Source organism: Pseudopodoces humilis, chromosome 1 (assembly GCF_049639895.1).
Source record: "Pseudopodoces humilis isolate 2021_Gansu_Grassland_sample_001 chromosome 1, ASM4963989v1, whole genome shotgun sequence".
Lineage (NCBI taxonomy): Eukaryota > Metazoa > Chordata > Aves > Passeriformes > Paridae > Pseudopodoces > Pseudopodoces humilis.
Genome location: NC_142200.1, coordinates 87,590,651 through 87,606,343, shown reverse-complemented (window position 1 = coordinate 87,606,343; position 15,693 = coordinate 87,590,651). Strand labels below are relative to the sequence as shown.

General features: G+C 39.6%; 1 protein-coding gene across 1 annotated transcript in view; it reads left to right on the top strand.

Annotated features, from left to right (window-relative positions):
* LOC102100973 (uncharacterized) overlaps positions 1–15,693 on the top strand; it is a 263,975-nt gene that overhangs the window by 147,314 nt on the left and 100,968 nt on the right. The window contains exons 10-12 of the mRNA XM_088053539.1: positions 595–834; positions 12,316–12,579; positions 12,897–13,035. Coding sequence (XP_087909665.1) covers positions 595–834; positions 12,316–12,579; positions 12,897–13,035 — 643 coding nt within the window. The remainder of the gene's footprint in view (positions 1–594; positions 835–12,315; positions 12,580–12,896; positions 13,036–15,693) is intronic.

Below are 15,693 nucleotides of genomic sequence, written 5' to 3'. Positions count from 1 at the left end.
TGTTTCCTTTTGTCTGGACTTGGAATAAAGGTGCCTGCAGGGAGTTTTTATTAAACTCTACACATGTTGCACTTTGATTACTATTTTTAAGAGAATCTGATTATGATAATCAGAAGGTGAAAGGATAGTCTGCATGCTACACAGCACTAATAGCTTTGGCAAGGCTAATAACTAGTATGAAAACATGGCCTGCCCTGTCTTTCACTCTGTGCCTGCAGCCTGCTCATCACATTGTGTATTGTGCCTGTCTTGAAAAGCATGCTGTATTTTTGAAGGTATTGTTTTCTAGTTAATTCTGCCTCATTATTGTAGGGTAGTGTCTTCTGGTGTCATACTTCACCAGCTCCACCTTCCCCCCAAGGATGCTGAACATTTTATTAGTAGTAGTTGTATTGGTTTTTCTTTTATCTGTCATCTCGATGACTTTTGACCTCTCTAATTGCAGATCCTTGGTAAGCAGTAGGTAATTGCAGGTTGAACAAGAAGCGTGTTGTCTGCTTTTCAGTAGTTATTTTCTGGGAGAAATTTGTCCTTGCTAATTGTATGGCTAAAGTCAGCCCAGCCCAGATCAGTAACTCTGAGCCTTCTCCCTAGGTTGACTGCTCCAAGATGCCACAGCCACTAGAAATCCACCTCAGATGCCTGAGGGGAGTCAAAGATAAGGTCCCTAAAGGCCTCTACACTCTCAAAGTTTCTGTTCTCAGCTGCTTAGGTGGTGCCTTGGTGGAGTGGCCTGAACTGGAGGAGCAGCCTCAGGCCAGGTTGACGCAGCCTGTTAGTCATGGTGGAAACTTCTACAACACTGAAATCTACTTTGGACAGAGTATCCAGACAGTAAGCAACACTTCATAAATATGCTGTCTTTGCTTTGAAAGTTAAAACACATCCGCCCTTTCTCCTTTAGGCTTATATATTTAATGCATTCCATCATGTTAATAATTTATTTAATAATTTAAGGTGCAATTTAGGAAGGTGAAATTTTTTTCCCCCTAGGTTAACCCTCATCACTCACTTTAAAGGTGCAAAACATACAGTACATCATATAGTGTTGTCAGCTAATTTTAAATTTTACTTTTATTCTCTCTTATCTATGCAGCTTGTCAGCTATGTAATTTGATTTCTGTAAAGTAGCTTTAGAATAATAAATGAACAAGTGTGTGTGTATAAACACATGAATGCCCAAATCCTTCTGTGAGTTTTTAGCTCCATTGACCCCCATTTGCCAAAAAAGCGGCATCTGGATTATTTTGGAAGGAGCCCAAACACTTGAGGCTCTATTCTGTCTTTTGCTACTGAGGCACACATATTTTCCTGCCTAAGCATGCTGTGCATGGCAGGATTGTTGTGTGTCAGTTGCTCACTGTTGTAGCTAATGCCTAGTGCTGGTTGGAACATTGGTCTCAGATAAACTCTCTGGCACATGAAAGCTTCTTTACAGTTTGAAAAACAGTCTTCATCTCTCTCAGTGTGTGTGGGTTGTTTTGCTTTTTTTTTTTTTTTTTGTGCATGTTATGAGGCATTGGTAGAATGAGGAGTCTTTTCCATTTTTAGCCATTTATTTTCTGGTACGACCTGAATGGCAGATTCTTCCTCCACGTGTTCTGTTGTGTAGATACAGAACAGACAGCCCCTATCCCAAAGAGCTTTCAGATAAAGCAACTTTTATGTGTGGCACTGATGCCTTCAGTTACTTGCAGATAGATCATGGCAGATACTGGGTTTGTTATACATAAAGTGCTGCTAAGTCACATTTTCTGCTTTTTAATTGTTTATCACCCGTAATAGATAATGAACAGTGTCTGCAAATACAGCTAATACAGTTGTCAGTGCGAAAGGAATTGCATGTATAGAGAGGGAAACTGTGAGTGGACTTGCACCTGATGCTAAAATAAATCCATGCATTTGTCAGAGAAATCACTAAGCTGTGTTTCCTTCCTAGGCAGGATGCACCCATTTGGGTTACTTGCCTTGAAGAATTGTCTTGAAAGGAGAAGGTTGGGCACTAGGACTGATTGTCTAGCATGTCCTTTTAGTATCACATTTCTCCTAGGTCTTTGCAGGTTTTGCACTTTAAAGCTTGATTCAAAGTTCTCTTGGAGCTTCACGAGGGACATTTAACTAGCATCTTCACCGAACTTCACATTTAGTCTAGTGAACTGGGGTGCAGGAATTGGGCAACTTCCCTTAAAATACAGGAACAGGAGAAGTTGGATTCAACGACCTTCTGGTAATTCCCTATCTTCATTACTGAGTGATGTACAGCAAAAGCTTAATGCCATAACTTTAAAGAGCCCTCTCCACCGGCTCATTTTGGAGACACAGGGTATGTTGTACCCTGGATGACTCTACCTTTCTGCTCTTCCATCTTGGTAGTGGTGCACAACCTTAAGGTATGTTTGAAAGGAAGCCCTTAGGGTGTGTGCTGAGATATGAAGCAAATTTTAGGCTTCAGATGGTTAGCATCTGCCACAAGACTTAGGGTAAGTAGTGAGGTCTTTGTGGTGAGCTCCATGTGAGCATCTGGGTTTAAAAAGAATCTTACACACAGCACTGCTGCCCTGGGATATATTATGGTGTGAGAAATAGAAGTGCTCACAAACGAAGAATATGCTTTTGTTTCCACTGGCCAGAATAATAATAGGAGTTCAGTGTAAACATGGTGAAAATGAAGACATGCATACTTGATATTGAAGGAAAGCCTAATTTTAACTAATATATTAGAGAAATTGTTCCAGAACACTACATCCTTCCAAAAATAATAACCCTGTCATGTCGGCAAAGTTGGTGTCAGCGCGGGTTACCTGCTGCGTACAGAAAGTGCTGGTCATGTAAGTTAGATCTGCCTCAGGGCTAGTCTGACTTGCACACCCGACCTTTCAAAAATGTTTTTTGTTCATTAATCAATGTTCTTTGCTCCAGCTTGCCAGCCTCCCCTCCTTCCGCTCCTTCATTGTCCTCCTTTTTAGTTTGTCAACCTACCTCCCCCAGTAACCTCTGACTACATATTAGACAGAGGCTCCTAATAGCTCCAGTTGAATTTTATTTATCCTTCAGTAAGGCCAGACAGTCACACAAGTCATTTATTTTCCTTAAGTTATGCTGAAAGAAACATGTATGAATACTTTGGATTGTGGTAAAACACGATTGCTGTTTCAAATGTCTTTTTTTACAATTTTATGCATAGCAATGAACTGCATGATCTGAAGGGGACTTCTTTTAGATTCAGCATTTCTAGGATATTTTCATGTATTTAATTTATGCAAGTGGGCTTTAGGCTTTGGTAGATTAAGTCTGTATGGTTTAGGCAAAGTGAGAACTATTCTGAAGTTTCACCTACATTATAACACAAACTCAGTGTGAATTTGAGACTAAAAATTCGTGGTATAGGTTAACTGGTGGTGAAAAAGCTTTGTTCCTAAAATCCTGATATATTTTTGCACTGCCAGGTTTTTCTCAGATTTAGAATGTAAGCTGAGTAAGGAGAGGATAGGAAAGGAGGTGAGACGATGCTTACTATGCATAGTTGTTATGCAACTAGGTTGTCCTTGGCAGCACCTGTAGAGATGTGACTGCATCATCTTTACACTAGAACAAGGATTTTACAAGTACAGCTTCCTTATTGCTGTCTCATGGTGGCTAAGATCCTACTATAGATATGACCTAAGCAGTCAGTAAATATTTTTTGATCACGATGTATTTAAAAGCAGCGTTTAATTCCACAGGATTATGTCCAGTGTTAGCAAGTCCAGATTATATTTTTCACCGTAATGATGGCTTGAAGAGCATAAATGAGTTGCAGTATGCAAAAGTTTAGTTTCACTCAGAAAAAGAAAGTGCTTGGGTGTGGTTTTTTTTTATTCTCTTTTTTTTTTTTTTTTTTGTTCCTGCTTGGCTTTTCTTAAGTTCAGTAGACATTAAAATAATTGTATGAAACAATTACAGCAACAAGAACAAACCTTCACTTCCAGTCTTCAACCAAAATGTTCATTGGTTTCAACGGAATAAAAGCTGGAGTGTTCAATCATCAGGACCAAAATATTTTGTTGAAAATTGCCATGTTTGCCTATAGGGAAACATATTCCTTAGGGAATATGTTCCTATTTCAAGTATTTGCAATTTCTGAAACAACTTTCTAGAAAAAAATATTGCCTATTAAGAGGAATTTTTATTCAGAATGGGAAATTCAGATAGGAAATTTTCAGCTATTGTGAAGGGCACTACAAGCCAATGACGCTGCCTGCAAGTGACATTTAAAAAACATTCATTATGCTGTCCAGTCACCTGGGAAGTCAGTCCAGCGCTGCTGAACAGAAACAGGGACAATTGTGTCAGGGCTGATCTCCCCAAACTGGTTTTTAACACCGGTCTCACTGCATCCATTTGTCATCAACCCTTATTCTGTGAGAGCCTTTCAAAACTGGTCCTTCAGCAAAAGAGGTGTGAGCTCCACAAGTGTGGAAGCACTGGTGCTCCACACATTTTCCCCAACGTATCTGGAACTTGGGACAGTACTGAATCTGTTCATATGCATGAAAAGATACCACTGCTGACAGAACAGTTCACAGAACTTGGGGATTTTTAAAGAGTATATCAACTGGTTAATATTTATGTATCAGCGTGGCGAGGTACTAGCAATATTATAACAGTAGCTGGGTACCATTTTGTTTTACTTGAGGGAAATTCAATATGAATAAAACAGCAACTTTTCAAACATGACATTTAATCCACTCATGTAAATCATACCAGGAGATCTATTATTCATTATTAAAAGGGCACCATATTTTTATTATACTGAAAATGAAACACAAATGCTGTGAAAAATTTAGTGCCTTTTCTTGAAGTTTCAGGACACTTATCATGCAGTCATCTAGCAGGGGCTGACACTCATTTTAAAATATAGCTACAAAATTAATAAATTTGAACTCTTTTGCTTGGAACAAGAGGATGTTCTATTTCACTGAATGAAGGATTTATTATTTATTTAAGCCTTCCTAAATACTTCAGATGGCAAAGTACTTTGATAATGTTCACGTTTGGAACCAGATATGTAACGAATAAAGTTCATGTCTTTGTTGTTATTAGTCATTTCCAGCCTTTTCTTCCCTGAAGTGCATTTTGAAAACTACATATATCAGAAACTGATTAACATGACCTAAGGTATTAATTCTTAAAATATGATGAAACAAACAGTTTCAAGGATGTTATTTTCTGTATGTCAGCAGCTGTCTAAGGAATGTGATGCTTTTAATAATTACGAAACAAGGTATCATTAGGAAAAGTAGACCACAAACTTCCCTCTCCCCCCTCCTCCTCCCCTCCTGGTTTATTTAATTTTTGAGTGGAATTCTGGCATAAGCGAAGAACATCTAGCTTTAGGACACTTTATAGGACATAACATAAGAATTTGATACAATATGAAAAAAAGATAGTTCTTGGCAGTGCCAGAGGACTTTCAAAATGAGAACCACTTAAATTTTCTCTGGATGCAATTATTTGTAGTTGTGATGAAAAGGTGCTACATGAACCTTTCGGTAAATTCAAGAACTAAGTTTATACAGACACTTGTATTTATTTGAAGACTGCATTTCTGATGTTTTTTTCACAGAGAAGGAACTCATACTTTTTACTGCTTTTATTTTGTTTATCTGAGTTTGTCTGGGGGTCTGGTATTTGCCATTTGCTAGATATCTTTGCAACAACTCCTCAAAATACACATTCTCAGAACAATTCTTACATACTAGAATCTATTGTGTCTACTTTATTCAGCGCTGTGCAATTCATTTGCATATCAAAAAGGTTATTACTTATCTCAAGTTTTGTTTTTTTGGTGATTAATTTGAGTTATTTTTCACATATTGTCTGGTCATTGTGCTCCTGTGGAGGTTGTTCTTTGGAAACACCTGCTGAAATGCAGTTTGGATGCTGGATCACCTTAAAGCAATGCATGCTGCCCAAAAACCTCAGAAATGTGACCTATGTTATAATGCCTCATATCTGAACTAGAGGAAAGTATGTAGCCTGCTTTAGTAAATCTAGCAGACATATGTTAAACATCAAAAGTGTCTGGGGACAGCATTTTATTTTGGACCACTCCATGGTTTATCCCCTAGTTAATTGGAAATCATATCTGTAAGAGAGCTTGACATGAGCCATAGGATACAATAGTTGTAAAATTCATATATTGTCTAGGGCAATAAGCAGGAAGGCAGAATCAACCTCTGCTTGTTTCCTTAGCTCAAAGTGAATCCCAAACAACAGAGAACACCAAGAACAAAATAAATGCCAGCCCCAGGAATGAATTCTGTGATTGGAAAAAAAAAAAAGAGCATCTCCTTGACTCACCAGAGCTGACAGTCTGGAACTGTGAAAAGGGACCTAAATTTTTGGTCCAGATTTGCAAGTCATAGGAGCCAGCAAAACACCCTCAGAAAATGATTTTATTTTTTTACCTTAACATACCTGGTATTAAAGCATTTCACATTTTAAATAATTATCTGTGAGCAGGGTACTTGCAAAGAGTACAAATTTTTAAGCAGAGCACAAGGAAAAGTTATTTTGTTCTCAGAGCTTGGTCATCCTCTCCTCTTGTGGAAAGAGAGCAGAGCCTGACCAAGTCTGGACTATCCAGGAAATGCTGAAGGAACATGAACTCTGGATTGTCACTGCTTCCCTTTCAAAGTGAGTGTTGCTGCATCCCTGGCTGGACTGAAACCTATGGTTGAACAGGTTGCTACTTGAGGGGCGATGAGGAATCCAGAACAGCATGAGGGAAGAGACATGAGATGGAGCAGCTGCTGGACCAAGAAAGAGAGGAAAGGAGAGCTGCCTGCTCCTCCTCTGGAGCCTGGGGCAGGCAGAGCAGCACTGCTGCGTGACTCAGCCCTGCATGCCGAACGAGCCACGTCTTCATGAGACTCCTTGGCTCCGAGTGGTTTCTGGGCAAAGTACGTGTCCTCTTGACACGAAAGAAATAAACTCTGCTGTATCGTGTCTGTAGCCCACTTTGTCCTGGGAAACTCATGCTCTGACCGTGCTGAAATCGGTTTCAGGGATAAATAAGTGAAATGGGAGTGTCAGGAGGATGAACTGGGGCTCCTGCTTTCCTCTCTCAAAGACAGTTTCTCCCTCACAAGATGAGGTCAGAATCCACCCAGGCCAGTATATCACCAGAAGCACTCGGGGAGGCAAGAGCTGGATGTACCATACATTACTACTCCCTGCCAGTCCAAGAGCAGAAAAGAATTAGCAGCAGATGTGCCAGGACAATTAGCAACAGATGCAGAGGCTAAAGCTCACAGAATGCAAACATTATTCCTCTATATTAGGGAAGATAAAAGGCCAGATTCTGGTCCTCTGGTGTAAGGTACTTGTGCATGAGATGCTGCTGGAGCTTACTATGGGCTGAGTTATCACTCCTAGAGGAGAGGCAGGCAATGGGGAATTGTCACTGCTCTGGTGGTATGGGAGAGGGCAGGTGTTTGCTTTGGGGCACATGGTGTAGCTCTAGGAAGACACTGGGGTGATTTAGTGCAGCATGCCAGGAGGAACCCTGCTCTCTGCCACCACTGAAAGCAGTGAATAAACTGCCTGCTTACAAATATTGCTGTCCTGTGCTCCTGGCAGATCATGAGCCCGAGCTTGTGTGCTGTGGTCCAACAGCTTCTGGTCCATAGTCTACTGCTGTCAGGGAAGCTAGGTGCCAGGGAAGATGGTTGAAGGCTTAAGGAGATCTACAAGCTGCAGGGAGAGGAGTCAGGGGGTCATTTCACCTGTGCCAGGCTTGAAAGGCTTATTGTCTTAGAGAACAGGGAAAAAAAAAATTGTGGGGAAAGCTATTCCAGAGCATTCTGGTGATAGACAGGGACTTTTGGAAAAACCCTAATGACATGATATTTTATTTTTACTTCAGTCCATGTTTCTATTTCCTCCCCTCTGGCCTTTTATAAATTTCAGAGTTACACAAACCCTTCCTAAGAATGCCCTTCTCTCTGCCTGTGTGCTGGTCTTGCACATAAAGAGGGAGAGCTTGAAATCTGGTTGTGAAAGCTCCCCTTTAATAGGGCAATAACAGCCTCATCTCCAGCTCTATTCATTTGACATAGTAAAGTAATTTTTATTTGTTAGTGATGGGAACTATTTCCTACTTAAAAGGTTTTCTACCTGTTTTTTTACACCAGTGGCATTCATGTGCTGCAGTTGTCATAGTCAGAAACGATGGATTATTAGTTTATTTGGCATTTTTCAAGATTCTTCTCTATAATAAGTAAATATTGAATTTCCTTTGCATATTTTAATTCACCTTAATCTGTTTGAGTTGTACTGGTCAAATTTTTGTGTGATGTGAATTAAGTAGTGTGACTTTTGTCCATTTTTTTTCTTAAACTGAAAACATTTGAAGGTGCACAGGAAAGAAGAAAAAGTCTATTTCTTCTCTGACAAGGTTAAAGCCCAAGAGTAAGTCAGACAAAAACCCCCAAAAGCTCACTCTGGATATGTTTACTGAAATATTCAAATAGATTTAATTCTCTCTATGTAGTGAAACTCTGGTGGCATATGGGGAAGTAAGATATATTACAATAAAACTGATATAAAACAGTTGAATTCAGAAATAGTGGCAGCAGATAATTTTAGTTCATTATGATTTAATTCAATTAAATGCAGCACTGTTAACTGCAGACTAAGAAGTATTAGTTGTGCCTGTGCAGGCACACACAAGCACTATTTATTCTCTGCCGCATCTCTTTTTGCAGAAGAAATGACACCAGTAAAAAGGGGGTGCTCAATGCTTTCATAGCACTGTAAAACTCTCTATACCTCACAGACCTCAGTGGAAATTTGACCTGAGCAAGGAGAAACATTGAGGGAAGGTGTTGGAGAGTAGACCCATGAAAACCCAGGAAGATGTCCTTGGGTAGTATATGCTCTCTCAAGTTCAACAGTGTTGATGCAGGCGTGCGGATTAACTTATCAGATAGTGTCTCAAATGAGGTTGCCACCAGCAGGGAAAATATAACTGCTGATTTTACTTTTTTTTCTTCAGAAACAAACAATCCATCAGAACAAACTGCTCAGTTTGAACTGCCTGTGCCTTGTCTATCCCAGGCACTGCTCTCAGTCTCTGGAAGGGGTAAAGTTAATGATCCCCCGTCCTCCTCCTCCTCCGCTTACCTGAGCTGTTCCCTGCTCTGCACCTGAGCACAAGAGCTCAAGCCCACAGAGGTACGCAGGCATTCAAGGACTGTGGATTTCAATCTGAGCTCTCTGCCTAAATGCCTTTGTGCATCCATGCCTAAGGGCCATGCTGGCTGTGCCCCAAATCCCAGCTCAGGCTCACAGCCTAGGAGGAGGCTGATGAAGGGCAGGTGGCACAGGACCGAGCTGTCTCCTCTCTCCCAGGGCTTTCCGACCCTGCGGGTGTGGGACACTGAGCTGTGACAGAGAGTGTGTTTGTTGTAGCAATGGGAAAAGGTTTAGCACGGACCTAAAGGCACCTGCAGGAATGCTTGGCATGATGGCATAGAGTAACAGGTAGAAGCTTGGCTGGGATTTTTGTATGGATTCAACAGAAAGAGATTTCTTACTTGTCAAGTATGTTTTATTTGGCTGTGTAAGCTGTGTGGCCCTGTTCTATCCAGGTCAGGCAGCCAGTGTTCATGCTTAAGGACTCCCTGTAGTCTTTACAGCCTCAGACCCTGTAGCAGATGGGTGTATTACAAAGTCCTTGCTTATATTTTGTGATTATGTGATTCTATCATGGCATGGGTTAAACACGTAGCTCCTGTAACTTTGAACACACAGATGCTTCCAGTCCCAAAGAGTCAGTCTGCAGTCTTGGTCCAGGATAAAAGATTGCAGTAAAAGAAGAGTAACTGTGAACTAAAAACAAAGAAATAAAATTTGAATAGTGACAATGATTACCCTTACACCAGCTGCTTGACCACTGTCGGTTTATATGCAAGCTAGCAGAAGGGTATATGCTGTTGAATTATTCTTGAGGGTCAGCCTGGGAAACAAGAGAGAAACTGAAAAGGGGGCTGTGATACAGCAGTGATTTCATCTGCATATGCTTTGGGATCGTTCTGTATTGCAGGTAACCGTCTTTGATCACAGCCTTGTAACCATCACCTTTAATTTGTAGCACAGAGGTTGCTATCTAGCACCCAGCTAGCCAAATGAAATGTATGGCTTGATTAAGGATCTCTTTTGTCAGTAATTTGTGCCTAATGTTTTTAGCTTTCCCACGGGCTGTTACAGAAAATGGTAAATCTGGTTTAAATGAAACCTGATACTGTTAATGGTTTAATAGCAGCTGCCACAGGGTTATGGCATTTTTCAACAGATGCTTCTGTTTCATTTTAAGCCTACACTAAGTCTTAGAATATATTTACATAATTAATATAAAGTACACGTACATAATAATGACAATATTTATAATTTTAAAAGATTTCCTTAAATGACTTTGCTGTTATCTAATCACAATATAAAACTTGAATAAGGAAGGCATATTACTAAAAATAATAATTTATATTAACCTCTTCAAAAAAAGTTGTAGAATGAAGCACAACTGTGAACACTTGTCATCTCCTAACATGGCAGTTATTGGTGTAGGCAAATCCCTTGCTGCTTTAGAAAAAGAGACAAAAAGCCTGCCCGCACCTGAGTTATGCTTGTTATCTTACCTACTGTTCAGTCAGGAGTATAAAAGGAATGATGCTTGTACTCAAATACACACATCAAGAAAGAGCTGTGTCGAGGTGTGTACTTACATACAGAAATATTTGAAGCACCAAAGATTTGTTGATGATTATTGGCTGCGCAATGTCATCTGATGGAGGAAATCCCTGGTAATATAAGAAGACTTTGGCATTTTAGGCTATTCATAGTGGGTGATTGGTTTGAATGGATTTCTTCTGTTTGGAGGTCTTATTCTTGACTTCCAAGAAGTACTGAGGGTGTATCCTAGAGGATATTCAGAATGAGAGGATGCTCCTGAGTATTGTGGCCTTGTGTAAATATGTATCTGTTCACAGTGAGAAGGAGAAAAGGCTCCTCTTTCTCTGCCTTGGCTGGAAGGCAAGGTAACGTTGAGCACGCAAGTGTACCAAGGCATTTGCTGCTATGAACTGTGAGGACTGAAATGGGAACAATAAAATATGAAAAATATGCAAATAACAGAAAATTGTGTCTATTAAAGAAGCATCCAAGATTGTTTATTTAAGAGATTAGGCAGTCACAGTTCTCTCAGTAGAATGTGTAGGAGCAATGGTGAAGCAGACGTTTTGCTGTGTGGGAGGTGTAGCTGATGTATTTGCTCCCCTTGTCCCCAGGGTGACTACCCTTCATAGCTGTTAGCCTGGGTATGATGGTAGTCATCCTTTGTGTTCTTGCTTTTGTGTGAGTTTTGCTTTATTTGTCCTTTTGAATGTATTAGAATTGTTCAATCGGACCTGGGTCAGTGCCCACCTAAATTAAAGAAAACAGTTAAAAATGTGCCATAGGACCAGATTTCCTTCTCTTTGTGTTTGCCCTTCTTTCTTCTGTACCCAACAAAATCTTACAGAGGGATTTACATAAGTTCATCACTTTAGGGTGTTTCTTCACCACTAGAGTTCAAATCTTTGCCATGGGAACACAACTGCTCCAGGCCCCAAGGCATTGGTAACCCTCTTCCACACCTCCAAGCTGCTCAGAAGAATGTCTATACCTATCTTATGAAAAGTGTAAACAGTGTTTGCCAGTTCTCTCTGAGAACTTTTTACCTCAATATCCTTTTAAACCCTACACTGAGGTTCCTTTCACTAAGAGCTTTAATTTAAAGGAAGAAGGTTATTAAGTACCAACATCATTCCCACGACTGGGTGGAGAAGAGTTTGTGACACAGTGAGGAGCAAATTTGCGAGTGTTCTTATCAGGTGTTTGGATGAAATTTTCAAAGCTGCTGCAAGATGAATCCAGTAGTGAATCTCAGTAAAGCCTCATAAGGACACCTTAGATTTCCAAGTTGGTTCGTTACTCTGTCTTAAAGATTTCTAGTGGCATGTTTTTCCACCACTGGTAAATAACAACAGGAAATGAATGCTTTCTGAAAGCCAAGGGGAAAAAAAAAGAAATCATAAAATAACCACACAAGAAAAAGCACAACATTTTTTGTTGGAGTGGAAAATTGTTCAAATATATGATTTTTGGGAAGAGTTGTTAATTGTTTCAGTGTGCAAAATTGGACCAAAGGTATGAAGTCTGTAGAGCTTTCTATGATAAAGTCAATTCCCTTGTGATGTCTTTGTAACAAATGAATCTTTTGTCCTCCTTTGCTAGGTTCTACCACATAGAAAAGCTGTGAAACCAGGCATGGTACTCCTCTTTGAACTCTTCCTTCTTCGTGGCACCTATACCTGGATTGATCGAGAAGTGGGATGGGGAGTTTTTCCCTTATGTGATAACAATTTTAATACTCTGGAGGGAAAATTTAAATGTCCCTTCCTCAGAGGCCATTATGACTCCAAAATTGACCGATTCAAAAAAATTGAAAACTTTATTTCTCAGGACTTGGATCATTGGTTATGCAATCTCTACTTTCAGGTTTGTATTTTAAAAATTATTTAGTTTTCTCTACATTTTTCTTTTTGATTCTGAAATTGGATTCTGAATTGACTGTCCCATTTACTGGGATGTCTGATTTAATCAATAATCATGGGGAAGAGATACATGGGAAAATTATATGGGAGAAAACTACAGTAAACGGAGTACAAAGATGCAGGAACTTCCTAAAATTCTTATAACAACATCTTGGACAGCTAGGCTTCACAAACTGTGTACAACAAGAATGTTCTGGCTTTGTGGAATCCCAAACTACTTTTTTTTTTTTTCCTCTTTTTTTTTTTTTCTCTTCTTCATAGATAATTAAACTACCACAGGATTCAGATAAGCAAAATAAGTGTGGCATGCATGTTCATCTGCCTCCCGAACTTCTCACGTGTTCAAGCACTGCTGAAAAGAATGGTGTCTCAGGAAAGGTTGTACAGTCTGGACCACAAGGTGATGGATTGAAACTTTGATGGTTACATTCAGGTTTTCACTGGATCAACCCATAGTTTCATTCCAATGTTAACTTATGACTATTGTTGCTAAGCTAGATTTTCTTCATTCAGATACGGGCCCGACATGTGTTATAGCAGGAATACTTATTATTAAGGTGGTTTAACTTTGTTTTCAGGTGTGAGCAATTCAAACCAGCCTCATTGCTGAGGATGGAATGGCCATGTTGGCCTATGCTTAAGGTTGAATAATATTTGGAATGTCACAGCAGTAACAGGTCAGGTGTTTATGGCACCAAGCTCACAGGAAGAGAAAAGAAAAAGATACTTTTTGGTGTACTTCTGGAAGAACTTTAGCACCTCTCTACAACAAGGGCTACAACAAGGACTTCAGATTTGGCAGGGAGATAGCTCTGGCATCAGAAGCATGCCTTATGCTTACTCCTCTGAAATTCTCTTAAGATTCAATCAAGTGATAACCCATAGGAAGGACAATTATCGTTTGCTTGTGTACAGCAGACCTCCCCAGAAGGTTTCTCAAAAAATTGCGGAATGATCCTTTTAGACTGATCCTCTCTGGCTTCTGTGAACCTTCTGATGCAGCTATACAACTGGCCATATTGCAATGGAGTCACAAATTGCTCCTCTACTGGTAGAAATCCAGTGATGAGAAGAATGGCAGGATGCTGCTGTCGTTCTTTTCTTTTTTCAGCATGTGGGATCAGACTGAACAAAACAGCCGTGAACAAAAATAATTAATTTTTGCTATACAGATATTTCTGTACTCTCTCTTGTTTAATGGACTGGAGCATTCAGCCAACCCATAGATTGTAGTCTATGTGTGAATATTATGTGCAGATCTGAAACAGAGAATTAGTTCTTCAGGACAGAGATTCCTTAGGCATTTGAGAAAAGCAGTAGTGATGCACTGCAGATAGCACAGGAGGAAAAAGGAGAGGCTATGGAAAGGAAAGAAAGAGAACACATAAGCAATAATCATTTAGCATGGTAAATGGGAAGCTCAGGTTAGAAGTATAACTTGAAAAGAGTCCAGGAGAAGTATTTTTCAGACAGTTAGTGGTGATTTAAGAGATAAAGAAAATGAGGTTTGCCCTGAGATGCTTTTAGGCTAAGCAGCAACTGCACTGTGATCAAAAGGCTTTTATATAACCACCCTGATAAGAGAAGCATGGAGGTGTAAACATACACTATACTGAGGATTAAGGTCTTTTTTGTTGTCATATATCTTCTACATATCTGCTAAGTTGCTTTGAGGTGCAGCAAACCATGAATAGCAGATCCAAAAGGTAGAATTGAAGGCAACTCTTATCAGCAGTGAAGAATTATGGACAAACTCTTAATGGATCAAACTTGTTTGGTCCTACCATCAATCTTCACATGCATTTGGAAATGCACATATAGGGTGCAGCTAAATAGGTCATGCTTTCTGGAAACACTTGGAAAAACTTGTGATGCTCAGTTTGAAAATTCAAGAAAGACATGCTTTTAAGAACTGAAAAAGAGCATTAGTGTATGTCCTATTTTACATGTAGACCTCTGAAATTTGCCAATAAGTCAATCATGGAAGATCTGTAATTTAACTGCCAAACAGATTTGCACAAACAAAATTTTTAGGAGTAATTTTTGATATTGCTTATATTTATTTATTTTTCTTGGAGCGTTCTTTAAAGATATTATTAGCTGCCAATATCCCCCATGGGTTTGTTTTTTAATGTATCTATGCAGTGTTACAGTATGCTATTTCTGCTGGTGATATGTTGCTAAGAGATTTAATAATGGGTAAACAAACACAACATGTGGTAATCCATTTCAAATTAAAAGTTTATTAAATGCTAGCTTGATGACTTTCTGGCTATTTACAATTAAAGGAACAAACCTTAGAGAACTGGAGATCACGTGGTGAAAATCACAACTTCAACATTTGCAACAGAAAAATGTGTTTATGATCTATGGCAAGCTGTTGCACATTGATATGCCCTATAAATACAGTATTATATCTGTTAAACCACCAAAAACTGGGGTGGGGAGGGGAAAGCTCTGTTAGAGTGACATTAAGGTTGAGACACAAACCAGAGAAAGCAAGAACAGTCTAAATGAAGACGGGTGCCCTGTAACTCACTCTACTGCAGTAGTCTAAATAGTGAGTGATCTTATATATCAATACCATATGTGGTACTGCAACATATAAGCGAAATAAAGCGGTTTAGAAGATGGTGTTTTAGCCTTCACTTCAAGTTTGTCTTGGTTTTGGAAGTTTAAAACAGAACCTTCATATTATTTCCATTAACTCCAGGCTACATTATTCTTTTAAGCCACAGCTCTGTGTAGGGCTAGGTAAAGCCATTCCCTGCTGCACAGGCTCTTTGGTCTAGAGCACAGTGCAGGGAAATGCAACATAATGCCTCCCATTCCACCTCCTTTGCAGATCACAGATGCACATTATCAGATCTGGCATGTCTCTTTGTCCAAACCATGTCTTCTCTCCATTCTTTTGAAGTGGTATTCTCTAAGAGGTTCATGGCAGAAGACGGCTTCTGCTTTCGCCACCACCATCCTTTGCTCTTCTTGGAAAATATTCTGCTGTTGATCTGTTGCCCCTTACAGGATCAGCAGTCCATGTCAGAGAATAAATGACAAT